This window comes from Daphnia magna, linkage group LG4 (genome assembly GCF_020631705.1).
Source record: "Daphnia magna isolate NIES linkage group LG4, ASM2063170v1.1, whole genome shotgun sequence".
In the NCBI taxonomy this organism is placed as follows: domain Eukaryota; kingdom Metazoa; phylum Arthropoda; class Branchiopoda; order Diplostraca; family Daphniidae; genus Daphnia; species Daphnia magna.
Genome location: NC_059185.1, coordinates 934041 through 952725, shown reverse-complemented (window position 1 = coordinate 952725; position 18685 = coordinate 934041). Strand labels below are relative to the sequence as shown.

At 38.5% G+C, this 18685-nt stretch overlaps 3 protein-coding genes, 2 long non-coding RNA genes and 1 pseudogene across 6 annotated transcripts; 3 read left to right on the top strand and 3 right to left on the bottom strand.

Annotated features, from left to right (window-relative positions):
* Positions 1–54: 54 nt before the first annotated feature.
* On the bottom strand, positions 55–1630 carry LOC123471517 (beta-1,3-glucan-binding protein-like). The gene is made up of 6 exons (XM_045173003.1): positions 1339–1630; positions 1144–1278; positions 960–1087; positions 692–884; positions 438–636; positions 55–357 (listed from the first exon to the last, which is right to left on the bottom strand). The coding sequence occupies exons 1-6, from the start codon at positions 1530–1532 to the stop codon at positions 148–150; spliced, it is 1059 nt and encodes a 352-aa protein (XP_045028938.1). The 5' UTR covers positions 1533–1630; the 3' UTR covers positions 55–147.
* A 555-nt stretch (positions 1631–2185) lies between these two features.
* Positions 2186–4113, bottom strand: LOC116921434 (beta-1,3-glucan-binding protein). Its single transcript, XM_032927722.2, has 6 exons — positions 3495–4113; positions 3294–3428; positions 3101–3228; positions 2835–3027; positions 2567–2765; positions 2186–2501 (listed from the first exon to the last, which is right to left on the bottom strand). Exons 1-6 carry the CDS (start codon positions 3692–3694, stop codon positions 2295–2297), a joined length of 1062 nt encoding a protein of 353 aa, XP_032783613.2. The 5' UTR covers positions 3695–4113; the 3' UTR covers positions 2186–2294.
* Positions 3389–5141, top strand: LOC123471518. Its single transcript, XR_006646106.1, has 3 exons — positions 3389–3514; positions 3579–3702; positions 4113–5141. It is a non-coding gene; the product is annotated as an uncharacterized LOC123471518 (long non-coding RNA).
* Positions 5142–9982: 4841 nt separating this feature from the next.
* LOC116934417 lies at positions 9983–12611 on the top strand. The gene is made up of 3 exons (XR_006646105.1): positions 9983–10396; positions 10606–11991; positions 12485–12611. It is a non-coding gene; the product is annotated as an uncharacterized LOC116934417 (long non-coding RNA).
* Positions 12444–13729, bottom strand: LOC116934418 (annotated as a pseudogene).
* Positions 13730–15266: 1537 nt separating this feature from the next.
* LOC116921433 (uncharacterized protein DDB_G0290685) lies at positions 15267–18685 on the top strand. Of its 2 annotated transcripts, none has more exons than XM_045172996.1 (5): positions 15267–15542; positions 15612–16690; positions 16751–16915; positions 16976–18341; positions 18411–18685. In XM_045172996.1, the coding sequence occupies exons 1-5, from the start codon at positions 15462–15464 to the stop codon at positions 18525–18527; spliced, it is 2808 nt and encodes a 935-aa protein (XP_045028931.1). In that variant the 5' UTR covers positions 15267–15461; the 3' UTR covers positions 18528–18685. The 2 variants fall into 2 exon arrangements, with proteins under 2 accessions (XP_045028931.1, XP_032783611.2); XM_032927720.2 differs by having other exon boundaries at positions 18408–18685.

Sequence of the window (18685 nt, the reverse complement as noted above, 5' to 3'; positions counted from 1 at the left end):
TGTAAGCTCCTTTCCCCGAAAAGAATTAACGTTTTTGCAATGTTACGCAATAGATACGTGATTATGATTCGGTTTATCTATTTAAAGCACTTGTCTTGTACTAATTTGATAAATCAATTGTAAACATTTCATGGGTATTCCAGAATTTTAGCCCAGTTGATACACGCGAATGTAGTCAACTTGCATCGTGTTGTCCTCCGTTGCAGCATTCCATGTGGGCAGCCATTTGTCACGGCTTTCCCAGAAAGTTTTCATCTGTGTCGGGTCAGAGGCTGTCCATGGTTTATCGTAAACTGCGTTTTGGCACCCGTCAGGAAAAAAATTGCCTCCAACGGCGACATTAAGCAAGAAGTGGAACTACGCGTTTAAAAATGTTGATTAACACTTTTCGAAAAACAAAGCAAATTAATTTAGGCAGATTTTTTATATCTTAATACTCTTTGATCGAAAGGTGCCATGACGGTGCCGGAGCTCCACAAATTCTGTCCATTAAATCCACCCAATTCCCAGAATCCACCTGCTGGTGGATACATTTCACCAATCATTTGATTATCAATGTAAAATTGAAAGCCGTTTGGGAGCCACTCGACACGAAAGGTATGGAAATCAGTGGCGAAATCGGGATCTTGAATAATCCTAGAGCAAATGTTAGTGCTGCTGTTTGAATAATTTGCGTAGGCATGAAACGTACTTTTCCCAGTGGGTCAATTCGTAACGGTTTTGACTAGGATCTGGACCCCAATGCAAAGTGCTGCCGGCCAATTGTCTCCCAATTGGATATCCATTGCATGAAAAGTCGGCGTTTCCTCTTGTTTCTACAATGTCAATCTCACCCGATCGCGGCCAACCGCCGTAAACGTTGTCCGTAGGAAGCATCCAAATAGCTTTTGAAAGAAAAAACAATTAATTTCTTTAATGCTAAATCCAGTTTTATGAAAAATTTCTCTATGAGGAATTACCTGGCCAAAGCCAATCTCCTTTAGGCATTTTAGCCCTGACTTCGATCGTTCCATAGGTGAAACTGAATGAATCGCTTGTTACCATCCGGGCAGACTGGGCAGGATTGATAATTTCATTTCCAGCCACTCTAATGAAAGAAATTAGTCGAGAACCGAAAGAATGTGTTATATTAAGAATAATTACACGTAGCAGCCTCCGTCAATGTCTACGTTGCAGCCCTCCTGATTCAAATCGAGCACGCCATTGTACAGAAAATCCTCGCCAAAACGGTCCGCAGTCAAAGTTGGCTTTATGTACAGAATACCGTCTCGGACATAACTATGATAATACTATGCTATTTTAAACAAATTTATTTATTTTTTCGGAGACTAATTGTACCTGTTTTCTGGTAGGTTGTCGTAATACTGGAATTCGTTGTTACCACCTCGCCATGCTGTGATCAAGTGTTTCCATCTGCTGTAGTCAAGAGTGTCGAATTCTTCCTGCCAAATGATAGGGCCACGTGCCTGGCTTTGGATGCTGACTGCATGGCAAACGGCCAACCCAAATAAGGCAAAAAAGGTAAACTTCATTTTCTTGCTTATGTGAGCTAAAATTGTACTCTAGCCTTTTGCATCTAACCCCTCAATAAGGAGTGTCGAAATTGAAACACTTTATGGTGATTTATATGTTAGCCTCCAAACGCTATCTTTGTTTGAATGCCACCTCAACTTGCGACCCAGCCATTGTTTGATCAAATTTTCTTTATCGTGAGCAACGTGCGGACTATTTGACCACGACGTGGGGAAACTGGGGATTGCGTTAAACCGCAATTGTTGTTATTTAATCTAATAGCAGGGCATGAAGTGTAGCCTAGTTTAATAAGCTTGTTATTTATATATATATATATATATATTTTTGCGTATCTTTTAGAGTTAGTGGTTTTATCACTTGAGTTGACATGCGCTCTGGACACAACTAAATCCACATAGCCAGTATCTTTAGGTGCGCAGCCATTTTCATCAAGTTTTAGCACCGGATTATTGTCGCAAACAATTTTTCTATTTATTTATTTTTTCTTGTTTATAAAATTAGAACTTGATTGAAAATTGATTGAAATTGAAATTTTTATCAGCAGTGCTTTTTTATAATTGCACCTTACTCGTGAATATGTTTGATTGAAGAATTTTAGCAATTAATTATGCATGTGTTTGAATTTTGAGATTTTACAAGATTTTTACACAACTATATAAGTACGTTTTTATTGCAGTTTAGAAAACTGTAAATACTCAACAATCAGAAAGACCGTGATTTTAGTGAATAATTTAAAAACTAGATGGCCGTGATTTGCCACATCATAATCCGTAGACGCGAATGTAATCAACTTGCATAGAATTGTCTTCCGTTTCAGCATTCCAAGTGGGTAACCAATTTTCGCGACTTTCCCAAAAAGATTTCATCTGAGTCGGGTCGGATGCATCCCATGGCTTGTCATAATTTTCATTTTGGCATCCGTCAGGAAAAAAATTACCACCAACAGCCACATTAATCAGGAAATGGAACTGCGTGTATCCAATGGTTCATTAGAAATGAATTAAAACTTCATATCAATAATTTATGGTTATACGCGTTGGTCAAAAGGAGCTAAAATAGTGCCTGAACTCCACAAATTTTCTCCATCGAATCCACCCAACTCCCAAAATCCTCCAGCAGGGGGAAACATTTCACCAATCAGTTCTTTGTCAATGTAGAAATAGAATCCATTCGGAAGCCAATCCACTCTGTAAGTGTGAAAATCTGAAGAAAAGTCGGGAATTTCGGTGACCCTATTATCGGGAATAAGTTAATTAGTGGGCAAGTTTCGATTAAAATCTTTGTCGTCGTAATTTACTCACTTTTCCCAGTGGCTCAATCGCCATTTGTCTTGACTAGGATCCGGCCCCCAATGCAAAGTACTTCCAGCCAATTGTCGCCCATTAGGATTGCCATCACACGAGAAATTGGCGTTTCCTTTTGTTTCTACTATGTCGATTTCGCCTGATCGCGGCCAATTGCCATAAAGATTATCTGTCGGCTTCATCCATATCGCTATTTATTATCAGAAAGATGAAGATTTTGTTATTTAATTCCCATTACATTTTTGTAATATTTTCTTTTGTACCTGGCCATATCCAATCTCCTTTAGGCATTTTAGCTCTTACTTCGATCGTTCCATAAGTGAAGCTGAAGGATTCACTCGTCACCATTCGCGCTGATTGGATGGGATTGATAATTTCATCCCCAGCAGCCCTTTTAACAAAATAACGATGAAGAAACTCTTGAATAACGTATATACTGCAGACGAAGGCTTTTACACGTAACATCCTCCTTCCCAATCTACATTGCAGCCTTCCTGATTCAAATCGAGTACGCCGTTGTAAAGGAAATCCTCACCGAAACGGTCGGCAGTCAATGTTGGCTTAATATACAGAATACCATCACGCACGTAACTTAAAAAAAGATAGGCAATTACATTTCTGCTTTACAATAGCTCAGTTAAGATTGGTTGCTGATACCTGTTCTCGGTAAGGTTATGGTAATATTGAAATTCGTTATTACCGCCTCGCCATGCAGTGATCAAATGCATCCATTTGGTGTAGTCTAGAAATTCAAATTCATCTTGCCAGATGATGGGACCTCTCACCTGACTATCAGTGTTGGCTTCCGCTTGGCAAAAGACAACCAGAAAAAATGGAGCAAAAAAAGCAAGCTTCATGTTTATTGGTAAACTATGCTAATGTTTTAAATGTCGAAATAGCTTTTCAATGGTCACTCAAACTATGCTGTCGTTGGCACTCGTCACAAGTCTTAATTTGAAATGTCAAAATGAAGCGAAAAGCTAAACAGCAAAACATTTGTTTTGGGTTGAGCTTCTTTTATCAGGAGTAACCCAAAACACAATTTCATGTTGTTATGCCGTATTTATTGCGGTCACGACATTATCAACTGAAAATCTCAACTAAGGATGCTGATACTCTACTAACTTTCATATCAGCATCGTAACCCGTTAAGCGTGCAGCTGTAGAACTTTTAGATAAGAAACTGCTAGTTGTAGCTGTCCAGCTCATTGTTTAACCTAATTTATACATAAATAATGAAATTACGTATTTTTGCTTTCTGCGACATTATTATAGGTGGCCAACCATTTGTCACGGGTTTTTTTTTACAACGTTCGATCAACCGTGTGAAAAGGCGTTTATCATAATTTTGATTTTGACAACCATCGGAGAGGAAAATACCTTCAATGCAGAATCGTAAGTGTAAAATAACATTATTAAAAAGAAAAAGATAGCCACATTAAACGCTGAAACGAGCAAAATTAACAATGATTTCTGCATAAATGTTTTCTCGAGAGAATGGATATTCGCCGAAAACCCAGTAGAAATGCAGCATTGAACCGTCGTTTACTAAAATTGAAATTGTTGTTTAATTTTTAAATATTTGGTACAACCCATATAAGCGGCCGCATACAATCGGCTTTGGGGATCTTTACCGGCCACCGTCGTGAGTGACAGAGTAGAAAATTCTTACCAAAGCCTCACTAAAACGGAGAATTCAAACGAAAACTACAGATTTTGAAATTAATATGTTTTCATGTACTTTGCTGGTAACATTTCGTCATAGGCCTACTACCTGGTTTCACAATCATTTGAATTCACCGTTATTGACCTTGCTTCATGCTGTTATCAGGTGTTGCCACTGACTTCGAGTATAAAAATTCAAATTTATCCGTTGCGCAGAAAACCGCGCAACGGGTAGCATTCTTGCTGACCATTTGAATTTTAATCATATGAAGCTAGACTATTGTGACCTTTGTTACGGAGTTCTTATATAATCATGCGTTGTGTGAGTGTGAAGGAAAGACAAAAAAAGACAGAAAACTTTGCAATAGAACAGAAGAATTACTGTCAATCGGGAACATTTTAAGATTCTTTACCTCCACTGTCTTCTTCATCAGGTGTTGATGGGACCAAGTCATTTCGGTTAGCTCTATATGAGTATCTTGACATTTCTTTTTTGAATTTTCCGTTTTAAATATGTCAGCTTTTGTATATCTGAATTTCATGTGAAGATAAAGTAATGTACCAACAGAAAGAAACAGTCCTTACATGTAAAATTAACTCCGAAAAAATCCGAAAAGAAATACAGAAATATGAAATAAATTTTACCGTTTATTTAGATAAAAACTTTCGTTCTAATAGCAAAATTTCCCTCCGTAAGGAATTTTCACACTTGTTCTCAACTCCATCTCGTTCAGGGGCCTGAACGCTGTCAGGCAAAACATGACGACAACTCCTGTTTTAGGGTTCAGGTCCCTGGCCTCAATTTGCAGCAAGAGATAGACAGCTCAATTCGCTATACTAGCGCAACTTGCCTCATCGTCATTGCATTTAGTTGCAACTCCATCTCGTTCAGGGACCTGAACCCTGTCAGGCAAAAACACAAAACCCCCGAGCCGTTATTTTTTTGTTTTGTGTTTGTTATTATTTATGTTTATTGTTTATTTTTCTTTCTGTTTCCTTTCCGTAATACAATGCATTTTAACTTTATAATTTTGTTTTCATTATTAGGATATTACTTAATTAAGCAACGATATAATTTCATTAAAATTACTGTAATAATTGTGAATTTCCACTCATGGGCATTCGGGTAGTGCAACCGGTTCCAAAACCCGATATCATTACAGTGTACCCTATTTGACTTGTTTTTTGCAATACATCATAGTTTTATTTATTTTCCTTCACTTGCACACCCATTTTAAGTTAAGGCTGGGCCATATCTTTTAAAGTGGGTATTTTAAACGAAAGAAAACCGCTTGATAAGCACCTACCCGAGTAATGACCCATCAGCTATTTTTCAGGTAGGTAGGTCGGTGCGGTTTAACGTGTCTCGGGTAATCCCTCTATCACAGTACACAAAATTAAAATAGCTTTATAGGTAACAATATTAGGTCTAAATAAACAAATTTTACAGAAATGGATAGCCGATGATAGGGGCTATCCACTTCCGTAAAATTTTTACTTAAAAAATACCTAACCGAGTAGTAAACCAATTGGATATTTTTGTCGGTGTGGTTTGACGGATCGTTAACTAAATGAATTATAATCGGTAAACCATAAGCTCTATATTTGAAAAAAATTACAGGAATGGATAGCTCTTGATTAGATCAATCCATTTGTGCAAAATTATCGCATTAAAAAATTTTACTAGGGTAGTAAACCGGTTTACAATTTTTTGTTAAGGTCGGTGTAGTTTCACGGGTATCGGGTAACCCCCACCTCCCTGATTTATGTAATACTTAAATAATTTTTTGCGGAAAAACTATAAGTCCAAATTAAATAATATTTACAGATATCAATAGCCCTCATCAAGATCTATCTATTTCTATTAAAAATTTTGAACAAATATTCATAGAAAAAAAAATTGAAAAAGGATTATATTTTTTACTTTTGTCAATAGGGTCGAGTATATCCATAGACCAAGATCGGATGCTGAGTTGCCAAGGCTGAATTCCGACCTGCGGTATTTGTCCTCTCGGGCCCTATAGGAGGGAAATGAAAAATAATATATTTAATTAAGTTGTAGTTAGTTTTATTACAAAATCTTTTGGAATCGTGTACTATAGGGGAGAGTGGGGGTAATTGATACACTTTTTGGTTTTTTGTATTTCTTGAAAAAAAAACTGAAAAATTTAATATAAAAATTATATAGAATTGTAGCTTATTATCTCAGCTACTAAAGGATATTTTTTTTTATGAGAAAAGATTAATTTTAATAGAAGTAAATTGTAAAAAACTGAGGTCGCTTCGAGTGTTTCAATTGCCATGGTAGCAGGGCAATTGAAACGGTGTGTCGATGTAATTGCAACGTGGGTTTTCCCATAAGGAAGCTTCTTCATACCCACATAAAATGAAAATCACGATATCTCAGCAGCCACAACTGCTAGTGTGATCAAATTTTACCATTAGGTACAATGCGATATACAGATTTTGAAAATATACTTAAAGTAGATCGTAATTTAGTTTAAAATATTTAAATAATTAAATTTAAAAAAAAACCATTAAGCAACATGCTTTTTAAAATAAATCCAAAACAGGGAATACAAGTATTGTAGTTGTGTTAACATGATGATTTACATTTGTTTAAATGAATTACGTCAAATACTTGCAAAAAAAATGCAACCAGGGAATATAAACAAAGTGTTTCAATTGCCCTGCAATAGGGTCATCGTTACATTTAATTATTTAAAATTATTTAAGAGTGCAGGGAAAAATTAAATGACATTAAATTGTAGAAAAATGAATTGCAAATCATCTGAAACTAATTTTATTACTAAAATGTAGCGTTTTAGGGGTTAAAACAAAAAAATTGAAAACGCAAATTTAACAGACGGAGAACAAAAAACAGTTTTTTCGGGATATCTTAAAAATTATTTAATAAAAAAACTCGTAAATTTTTCTAAACTTGTAAACCCCCTTGTTCTATTAACCCTAATTTTTTCAAGAAAATTCCTCTTATACGGCGAGAGAAACAATTTTTGTTTCAATTACCCTGTGTCTCAATTACCCCCACTCTCCTCTACCTCTGTGCTGATATAATACAAAAAATTTTATCTCCAAAAAAGCTGTTATTTTTCCAGGAAACTTTTTGAAAGGTACTTGTTTACCTTTCCACAACACCCCTCCCCCCTCCCCGTATTACAACTGTAGAACAAGAAGCAGACGTTTTTCTAAGTAAATTTCTGTTTCCTTATGAATAAGTCCTTTAACATAATCAGATAACTTAAAAAGACTAATTGTGTCAAATAACTCATTACCGACATCACAAACTACACTACTCATGACATAAAAAACGAAAACAGTTTGACACTACAGTCACTAGTCACAGTCAATCACTTTACGTCTGCTACGGTACATTGTAAACAAGTACCTTTCAAAAAGTTTCCTGGAAAAATAACAGCTTTTTTGGAGATAAAATTTTTGTATTATATCAGCACAGAGGTATAGTACACGATTCCAAAAGATTTTGTAATAAAACTAACTACAACTTAATTAAATATATTATTTTTCATTTCCCTCCTATAGGGCCCGAGAGGACAAATACCGCAGGTCGGAATTCAGCCTTGGCAACTCAGCATCCGATCTTGGTCTATAGAGCGCAAAAACTATAAAAAAACGTCTTGTCTCAAGTTTTTTGTTTATGAATATTTTTTCATAATTTTTACAGAAATGGGTAGCTTTTGATGAGGGCTATCGATATCTGTAAAATTTATTTAATTTAGACTTATAGTTTTTCCGCAAAAAATTATTGAAGTTTTACATATATCAGGGAGGTGGGGGTTACCCGATACCCGTGAAACCGTACCAACCAAAGCAAAATATTGTAAATCGGTTTACTACCCTAGTAAAATTTTTTAATGCGATAATTTTGCACAAATGGATTGATCTAATCAAGAGCTATCCATTCCTGTAATTTTTTTCAAATATAGAGCTTATGGTTTACCGATTATAATTCATTTAGTTCATGATCCGTCAAACCACACCGACAAAAATATCCAATCGGTTTACTACTCGGCTAGGTATTTTTTAAGTAAAAATTTTACGGAAGTGGATAGCCCCCATCATCGGCTATCCATTTCTGTAAAATTTGTTTATTTAGACCTAATATTGTTACCTATAAAGCTATTTTAATTTTGTGTACTGTGATAGAGGGATTACCCGAGACACGTTAAACCGCACCGACCTACCTACCTGAAAAATAGCTGATGGGTCATTACTCGGGTAGGTGCTTATCAAGCGGTTTTCTTTCGTTTAAAATACCCACTTTAAAAGATATGGCCCAGCCTTAACTTAAAATGGGTGTGCAAGTGAAGGAAAATAAATAAAACTATGATGTATTGCAAAAAACAAGTCAAATAGGGTACACTGTAATGATATCGGGTTTTGGAACCGGTTCCACTACCCGAATGCCCATGAGTGGAAATTCACAATTATTACAGTAATTTTAATGAAATTATATCGTTGCTTAATTAAGTAATATTCTAATAATGGAAAACAAAATTATAAAGTTAAAAGGCATTGTATTACGGAAAAGAAACAGAAAGAAAAATAAACAATAAACAGAAATAATAACAAACACAAAACAAAAAAATAACGGCTCGGGGGTTTTGTGTTTTTGCCTGACAGGGTTCAGGTCCCTGAACGAGATGGAGTTGCCACTGAATGCGTAAGGCAAGTTGCGCTAGTATAGCGAATTGAGCTGCCTATCTCTTGCTGCAAATTGAGGCCAGGGACAGAGTAATAGAATACTGGTGTAGCCACGCTTATGGTGGGCCCTCCGATTGCCTTTTTGGCCTGAAAGTCTTTCTGTCCCATAACGAAAGCGCCACAGCGGCTGTGTTGTGAACTTGTGATGTATTACGTTTTCGCTATGTTTTCGCTCATTTTCGTCGTCTGTACTTCAAAAAGTAAACAAAAAGTGGCTTAATTAATTAGTGTGAAAAAATGGATGTATAAACATATGGGTTGTTATAACAATAACAACCCATAAAACTCAATTCCTAGGTGGCAGTTACGGTTATGGGACACTTAAATCGATATCTTGCCTCATTTTCTCACAATCGATACGCGAAATTGGCAACAATTTTTGGGAAAAAATCCGAGAGGGGGAGTTAACATGGCCGTGGCTACACCAGTATTCTATTACTCTGCCAGGGACCTGAACCCTAACAGGAGTTGTCGTCATGTTTTGCCTAACAGCGTTCAGGCCCCTGAACGAGATGGAGTTGCTTGTTCTCGTTACCTAAAATTTCGAACCATGGAATAAGCGCAGTTGCCAATAATAATGAAACGATATGCACGAAAAGAATATGAACTAGTATTTGAAGTCTTTATCAGTTATTTTTATTTTTATTGGATAAGGAAAATTTCACGAAATTTAATATTTCAATTTTAGATTGATAATTCATTGGTTGTTTATAGTATTTTTAAAGTCGTGCAACATGGTCTCAGTTCCAAACTTGCGAAGCAGGTGGCGAGTCAACTCAAAAGTTCCGATTTGCACTAACTATCACAGTACAAAAACCCGATTTCCAAATAAATCATTGGTTGCTTACAAAAATGTGCAATTTTAATACTCCTCTTAAAAACCTTGTTTGTCAAACTGGGTATAAACGGTTACAAATGAGTCAGCTGCCTTAGATCTCTACAGTTACAAGCAAAAACGAAACATTCTTTTCGTCTCGATCTTCAAGGAATTTGACCTTTTTATGTTGGCTAACTCTTGCTACCACAGCACAGCCTTCTAACTGCACCTCAGAGTATCTCTGTTTTTGTTTATTCGTCTCGGGAAATGAAACAATAGCTCGTGACGCCTACAAGACAAGATACGACTGATATAGTAAGATTTTTTTTCTCAGGTAAGTTCTCCATTTTGTGTGCTCAAGTCATGCATTTTCTGTTTATATTTTCCGCTCAGTAGTTTTGGCGGGGTTTGTAAGCTCCTTTCCCCGAAAAGAATTAACGTTTTTGCAATGTTACGCAATAGAAACATGATTATAATTCTGTTTATCTATTTAAAGCACTTGTCTTGTAATAATTAGATAAATCAATTGTAAACATTTCATAGGTATTCCAGAATTTTAGCCCAGTTGATACACGCGAATGTAGTCAACTTGCATCGTGTTGTCCTCCGTTGCAGCATTCCATGTGGGTAGCCATTTGTCACGGCTTTCCCAGAAAGTTTTCATCTGTGTCGGGTCAGAGGCTGTCCATGGTTTATCGTAAACTGCGTTTTGGCACCCGTCAGGAAAAAAATTGCCTCCAACGGCGACATTAAGCAAGAAGTGGAACTACGCGTTCAAAAATGTTGATTAACACTTTTCGAAAAACAAAGCAAATTAATTTAGGCAGATTTTTTATATCTTAATACTCTTTGATCGAAAGGTGCCATGACGGTGCCGGAGCTCCACAAATTCTGTCCATTAAATCCACCCAATTCCCAGAATCCACCTGCTGGTGGATACATTTCACCAATCATTTGATTATCAATGTAAAATTGAAAGCCGTTTGGGAGCCACTCGACACGAAAGGTATGGAAATCAGTGGCGAAATCGGGATTTTGAATAATCCTAGAGCAAATGTTAGTGCTGCTGTTTGAATAATTTGCGTAGGCATGAAACGTACTTTTCCCAGTGGGTCGATTCGTAACGGTTTTGACTAGGATCTGGACCCCAATGCAAAGTGCTGCCGGCCAATTGTCTCCCAATTGGATATCCATTGCATGAAAAGTCGTCGTTTCCTCTTGTTTCTACAATGTCAATCTCACCCGATCGCGGCCAACCGCCGTAAACGTTGTCCGTAGGAAGCATCCAAATAGCTTTTGAAAGAAAAAAAATTAATTTCTTTAATGCTAAATCAAGTTTTATGAAAAATTGCTCTATGAGGAATTACCTGGCCAAAGCCAATCTCCTTTAGGCATTTTAGCCCTGACTTCGATCGTTCCATAGGTGAAACTGAATGAATCGCTTGTTACCATCCGGGCAGACTGGGCAGGATTGATAATTTCATTTCCAGCCACTCTAATGAAAGAAATTAGTCGAGAACCGAAAGAATGTGTTATATTTAGAATAATTACACGTAGCAGCCTCCGTCAGTGTCTACGTTGCAGCCCTCCTGATTCAAATCGAGTACGCCATTGTACAGAAAATCCTCGCCGAAACGGTCCGCAGTCAAAGTTGGCTTTATGTACAGAATACCGTCTCGGACATAACTATGATAATACTATGCTATTTTAAACAATTTTATCTATTTTTTCAGAGACTAATTGTACCTGTTTTCTGGTAGGTTGCCGTAATACTGGAATTCGTTGCTACCACCTCGCCATGCTGTGATCAAGTGTTTCCATCTGCTGTAGTCAAGAGTGTCGAATTCTTCCTGCCAAATGATAGGGCCACGTGCCTGGCTTTGGATGCTGACTGCATGGCAAACGGTCAACCCAAAAAAGGCAAAAACGGTAAACTTCATTTTCTGAGTGAGCTAAAATTGTACTCTAGCCTTTTGCATCTAACCCCTCAATAAGGAGTGTCGAAATTGAAACACTTTATGGTGATTTATATGTTAGCCTCCAAACGCTATCTTTGTTTGAATGCCACCTCAACTGGCGACCCAGCCATTGGTTGATCAAATTTTCTTTATCGTGAGCAACGCGCGGACTATTTGACCAAACATAAATTATGTATCAGACTGGAATTAGGATGTGTTAATGCTACACTTTTCGTTAATTTTAACCCTAATTCTGGACAAAATATTTTTATTTTTCAATTTGGAGGGTGGGGTGGGGATTGCGGTTTTAGGTTATTTAATCTAATAGCAGGGCACGAAGTGTTAGCCTAGTTTAATAAGCTTGTTATTTATATATATACAGTCATGCGTGCAAGTTTCTTTAGCAAGCAAATCGTAATTTACTCACTTTTCCCAGTGGCTCAATCGCCATTTGTCTTGACTAGGATCCGGCCCCCAATGCAAAGTACTTCCAGCCAATTGTCGCCCATTAGGATTGCCATCACACGAGAAATTGGCGTTTCCTTTTGTTTCTACTATGTCGATTTCGCCTGATCACGGCCAATTGCCATAAAGATTATCTTTCGGCTTCATCTATATCGCTATCTATTATCAGAAAAATGAAGATTTTGTTATTTAATTCCCATTACATTTTTGTAATATTTTCTTTTGTACCTGGCCATATCAAATCTCCTTTAGGCATTTTAGCTCTTACTTCGATCGTTCCATAAGTGAAGCTGAAGGATTCACTCGTCACCATTCGCGCTGATTGGATGGGATTGATAATTTCATCCCCAGCAGCCCTTTTAACAAAATAACGATGAAGAAACTCTTGAATAACGTATACTGCAGACGAAGGCTTTTACACGTAACATCCTCCTTCCCAATCTACATTGCAGCCTTCCTGATTCAAATCGAGTACACCGTTGTAAAGGAAATCCTCACCGAAACGGTCGGCAGTCAATGTTGGCTTAATATACAGAATACCATCACGCACATAACTTAAAAAAAGATAGGCAATTACATTTCTGCTTTACAATAGCTCAGTTAAGATTGGTTGCTGATACCTGTTCTCGGTAAGGTTATGGTAATATTGAAATTCGTTATTACCGCCTCGCCATGCAGTGATCAAATGCATCCATTTGGTGTAGTCTAGATATTCAAATTCATCTTGCCAGATGATGGGACCTCTCACCTGACTATCAGTGTTGGCTTCCGCTTGGCAAAAGACAACCAGAAAAAATGGAGCAAAAAAAGCAAGCTTCATGTTTATTGGTAAACTATGCTAATGTTTTAAATGTCGAAATAGCTTTTCAATGGTCACTCAAACTATGCTGTCGTTGGCACTCGTCACAAGTCTTAATTTGAAATGTCAAAATGAAGCGAAAAGCCAAACAGCAAAACCTTTGTTTTGGGTTGAGCTTCTTTTATCAGGAGTAACCCAAAACACAATTTCATGTTGTTATGCCGTATTTATTGCGGTCACGACATTATCAACTGAAAATCTCGACTAAGGATGCTGATACTCCACTAACTTTCATATCAGCATCGTAACCCGTTAAGCGTGCAGCTGTAGAAGCTTTAGATAAGAAACTGCTAGTTGTAGCTGTCCAGCTCATTGTTTAACCTAATTTATACATAAATAATGAAATTACGTATTTTTGCTTTCTGCGACATTATTATAGGTGGCCAACCATTTGTCGCGGTTTTTTTTTTACAACGTTTGATCAACCGTGTGAAAAGGCGTTTATCATAATTTTGATTTTGACAACCATCGGAGAGGAAAATACCTTCAATGCAGAATCGTAAGTGTAAAATAACATTACTAAAAAGAAAAAGATAGCCACGTTAAACGCTGAAACGAGCAAAATTAACAATGATTTCTGCATAAATGTTTTCTCGAGAGAATGGATATTCGCCGAAAACCCAGTAGAAATGCAGCATTGAACCGTCGTTTATACTAAAATTGAAATTATTGTTTAATTTTTAAATATTTGGTACAACCCATATAAGCGGCCGCATACAATCGGCTTTGGGGATCTTTACCGGCCACCGTCGTGAGTGACAGAGTAGAAAATTCTTACCAAAGCCTCACTAAAACGGAGAATTCAAACGAAAACTACAGATTTTGAAATTAATATGTTTTCATGTACTTTGCTGCTAACATTTCGTCATAGGCCTACTACCTGGTTTCACAATCATTTGAATTCACCGTTATCGACCTTGCTTCATGCTGTTGTCAGGTGTTGCCACTGACTTCGAGTATAAAAATTCAAATTTATCCCGGCAGAAAACCGCGCAACGTGGGTAGCATTCTTGCTGACCGTTTGAATTTTAATCATATGAAGCTAGACTATTGTGACCTTTGTTACGGAGTTCTTATATAATCATGCGTTGTGTGAGTGTGAATGGGAGGCTTTAGAAACATACTGAAAAATTATGGAAATTCTAAGATCTCAGGAATTTAATCAGTCTGTTTACATTCCGATGAATACCTGTGTTTTCTTAAGTATTACATGCAGCTGAAACTCCGATCCCCGGTCGAATGGGAAGTCCAAATCGGCTAAGTTCCAGTAGCAGGTGACGAGTCCCGTTATACGTGAATTATATAGAATGAATTAAAATAGTAGAACCCGCTATCACGAAAGCGAGTGCGACGTGACAGAGGCGTGCCCGAAAGTTAAAGCTGGCTCGAAAATAGTCGTGAATTTCAACCGTACCTTCGAATATTGCTGCGCACAATATACAGCGCTTGTATGTCATTCGATTGAAAAAAAAGTGATAAGTGAATATTTCGTTATTCTACCAGGAGGTTGTGGAATACATTCCATTTAAGGTCAACATTACCATTACTATCATTCGGTTGAGTTAAGATATACAGTCCAGTTTACAGATTAGGAAAGCCCAGCACTAATACAAGCCTCTTCAATCCAGTTGTGAGCTCACAGGCAGATGCGTATATTGGGTGAATAATATTATTTGGCAATATTTTGTACACAGTACATACCTAGATCGGAAGTAAAATACTCGGGGAAGAGATATGCTATCGGCATGAATCACTGTTTCGGAACGATTATAGAAAAAGGTTCATTACCATTTTTTTTTTCCTTTTTTTTTTTTTGTTATTTAAATTGTTCGTATATCCAGAATTTCTTAAATTCAAGTCCTCAATTTTCTTGGAAACCTGAAATCCTGAATATTTATCGGAATTTATGTGTATGTGTAACTCGATCTGGCAATGTGTCATAGCCAAAACTTTGGGCGACACTATTTCTTTAGTCTACACTTTCTAAATCTGTTTGTCAAAAATTTACTTTTTAATTGCATAACTTATGACTGTAGTGAAATTCAGCTATATTTAGTGTACATCGGCTTGGATTTGGGTGGGGCAGTTAGTATAAATAAACAAATCAACCAGAAAACATGGCCGACGACGACGGCAGGCGTGGTGTTACTGCAATGGCAGATGCCGAAACTACAGAGCAAAGCACCGATAATCCACAGGTGAAATTTTTTAAATACTGGTAACATTATTGCGTGTTGCAGTTTCAACTCTAGCAATTTCTATTTTAGACTTCTGAAAAACATACAAATTCTACTGAGGCTGAGGTAGTTGCAACTCAGCCCACTGAAGAGTTGGAGGACAATGAGAAAACACTTCCCGGTGAGCAAGCTATCCAAAAGAATGCCACAGAGGTGATTTCAACAACCAGCAGAGATTCTGAAGAAACACGAAATTTGTTGGCAAAGGCCAGAGAAGAGCTTAGTAGAGCCATGGAGGAATCAGCACGAGCTAGAGATGAAGTTGAAAAAGCGAAAAAAGATCTTGCTGTTGCAAAGCAGGATACCTCTACAGCAAATCAGACTGCTTCTGAAGAAAAACATCAAATTGATGAAAGAAATCTTAGTCTTTCAGAACCAACCCTGAAAGCTAAGCTAGAAGAAGAAATGCCTAGCAATTCCGAAACAGTTTTGGCCATGGAAAAACAAATGGATAACAGCAAGAATCAGCCAGAACAAGAGGTACAGCTAGATATACAGAAAGAAGCAAATCTGGTTAAGGATGATTCCATAAACTCAAATCAAAATTGTCAAGCCATTCCAAGAAATGCAGAAGATGGTGCAGACAAACCAGCTTTAACCCCTGAATCTCAGTTAGAATTGGAATGTAAATCAGCTGTTGATTTGGAAGAAGTAAAACCCAATGCAGACAGCTTGAAAGAAATTGGTGAAAAACAAACAGAGAATAACAAAGATCACAAAGACAAACATATTGAACCATTAGGCAAAATAGAAGAGGAAGTTAAGGATGAGTCTCATTTAGAAGAAAACCAGTCAGTGGAAGAACAAGGAAGGAACTCAGAAGAAGAAAAGAATGAAGAAGCTGGACTAGTTGAAGGCGAAAATGAAGAAGGTGAAGTTATTGAAGACGAGGACGAAGAAGACGAGGCGGTTGAAGGTGAACACGAAGAAGACGAGATTGTAGAAGGTGAACGCGAAGAAGGGGACGGAGAAGAAAGTGACGAGGAAGATACCCCAACCAAACCATTAGATGACGATGAAGACCGTCGAAATCCTCAGTATATTCCAAAGCGGGGTGGGTTTTACGAACATGATGACCGAAATCGCGAGGAGGTTGAAGAAGCAGTCACGTAATGAAAAGCTTCGTTTGATAATTTAATTTACCAGGATGTACATAATTTGAAATTTAGTGAGGAACCTGTAGGTGTGGAGGAAAAACCGAAGAAAACGAGAAGTGAAGCAATCGATCGCTGGGGTCATGATATGTTTGACCCCAATCAGCAAGGACCTAAAACTGGCGATGAATTGGTTGATGCTTACGGATATGACATACGTCAAGAAGAAGGAGCTCCAAGGTATTATATCTCTTGAGCCGGCCAACCTTGCATCTTAATTATTCGCTGACAAATTTACAGAGCGCGACGTCGCAGACGTTATGGTCGTGGTCCCAATAAGTACGATCGTACTTGGGAGGACGAAGATGCATATTCACGACCCCGTGGACGTGGTGGTGCTGCTTCTAGAGGTGGCCCTTCGGAACGCGGTTCCGGATTCGACCGCAATTCCGATGGTCGGCCGCAACGCTCGCAGCGTCAAGAAATGCCTAAAAAGGATGAATTCCCAGCACTTTCAGAAAATCGACAGGAAAATAGAGCCCAAGGGGAGAATAATCCGAAACCGTCTTCGCAGTCCAATTGGAGAGAAGGTGAAAGGGGAGTTGCTGCAATGACCGGAGGTAATGAACGCCGTGGAGGGGGTAACGGTAACAGCAGCAATAACAGTAAGGCGAACGCCATATCTTTCCGACGAGGAGGTGGTGGCCGAACGTTCGAAGAGCGGCGAGAATCAAAAGAATCTAAAGCAGTTAAAAGCCGTGGCGATAATTTGCCCCAGTCTGGTGAGCCGAATGAGCAGAACACTGCCGAACAACCGCCGAAAGAAAACTTGAGGAGTCCCAGAAAAGCAGTTGGTGATGCTACCACTCGTGGTGCAATCTCTCGTGGAGGGAGCTCGCGAGGCGCAGGCAACCGCGGAGATGGAGCAATGTACGCAGGTCCTTCCCGCGGTGGTGGATCAGATGCTGCACCGAGAGGAAGAGGAGCTCCCAACGTTCGTGGCCGCCGTAACGATAATCCCAATTGGGATAGAGGAGATGGAGGAAACAATCGAGCTGGTGCATCTCATCAGGGATTCTCACGTGGCCAAAGGGCTTCCCAGGATGTGCGAATGGATCATCGCGGTCCGTACGAGGAACCACGAGGTCGAGGAAGAGGCAAATTTGGCCGACCGTTGGAAGGAAATGCCGAGCAAGCTGTGGTGGGCGGAATGGAACAGGTGCGCATTGAAGATCATTCTGCACCATCGCGTAATCAAGATGTCGGCCGGTCGAAGCGATATTCATCTCAACGACAGAGGATGACGACTCCTCCGCCAGCCAATACAGGGCCCTCGGTGATTCAACAGCCATCTTATCCTATTGCCGCTGGAGGAAATACGGCATACTATGCTTCATATAACGATTCGCCACCTCCTAATTTCGTCTCGGCAGCTCCAGCTCCTCTACTTCCGATGGCTGTAGCAGCGCAAGGTGCACCGCCATCATTTATTGCACAAACGATGTATCCCGCTGGTCCAGGCCCAGCGCCTTTCAATGCTGGGCCGTATCAAGGCTATCCTCCGGCCCCAGCACCTCCTGCCGTCCCAGTAGGGGTTCCTATCGGTTCGCCGACACAGGATTACATGTATGGTGGTGGTACAATGTACTACGATCCTGGAAGACAAGTATTAGGCATTTTATTTTTTAAAGAAAATAAGCAGTGTTTTAATTTCGTTGTTTTTATCTTTAAGCAGCCAATAAGGCATGGATCGCAACCTACACGGAGAGCTAAAGCTGCTATACCCATCGTTGCACCTGACAACGAAGTTGACAGTTATTTGATATCTGGACGACGACTTAACAATGAATAATATTTTCTTGACTTTACCCGACATCGTCCTCCACTCAACCATCGTTTGTCGTATATGAAGCCCTGATGAGCGACGCCTTTTTTTCCTTTTTTTAAATTTTCAACTTACAAAATATTTCTTTTTTTGGGTTAACAAAGATAAAGGGCAATTGACAAACA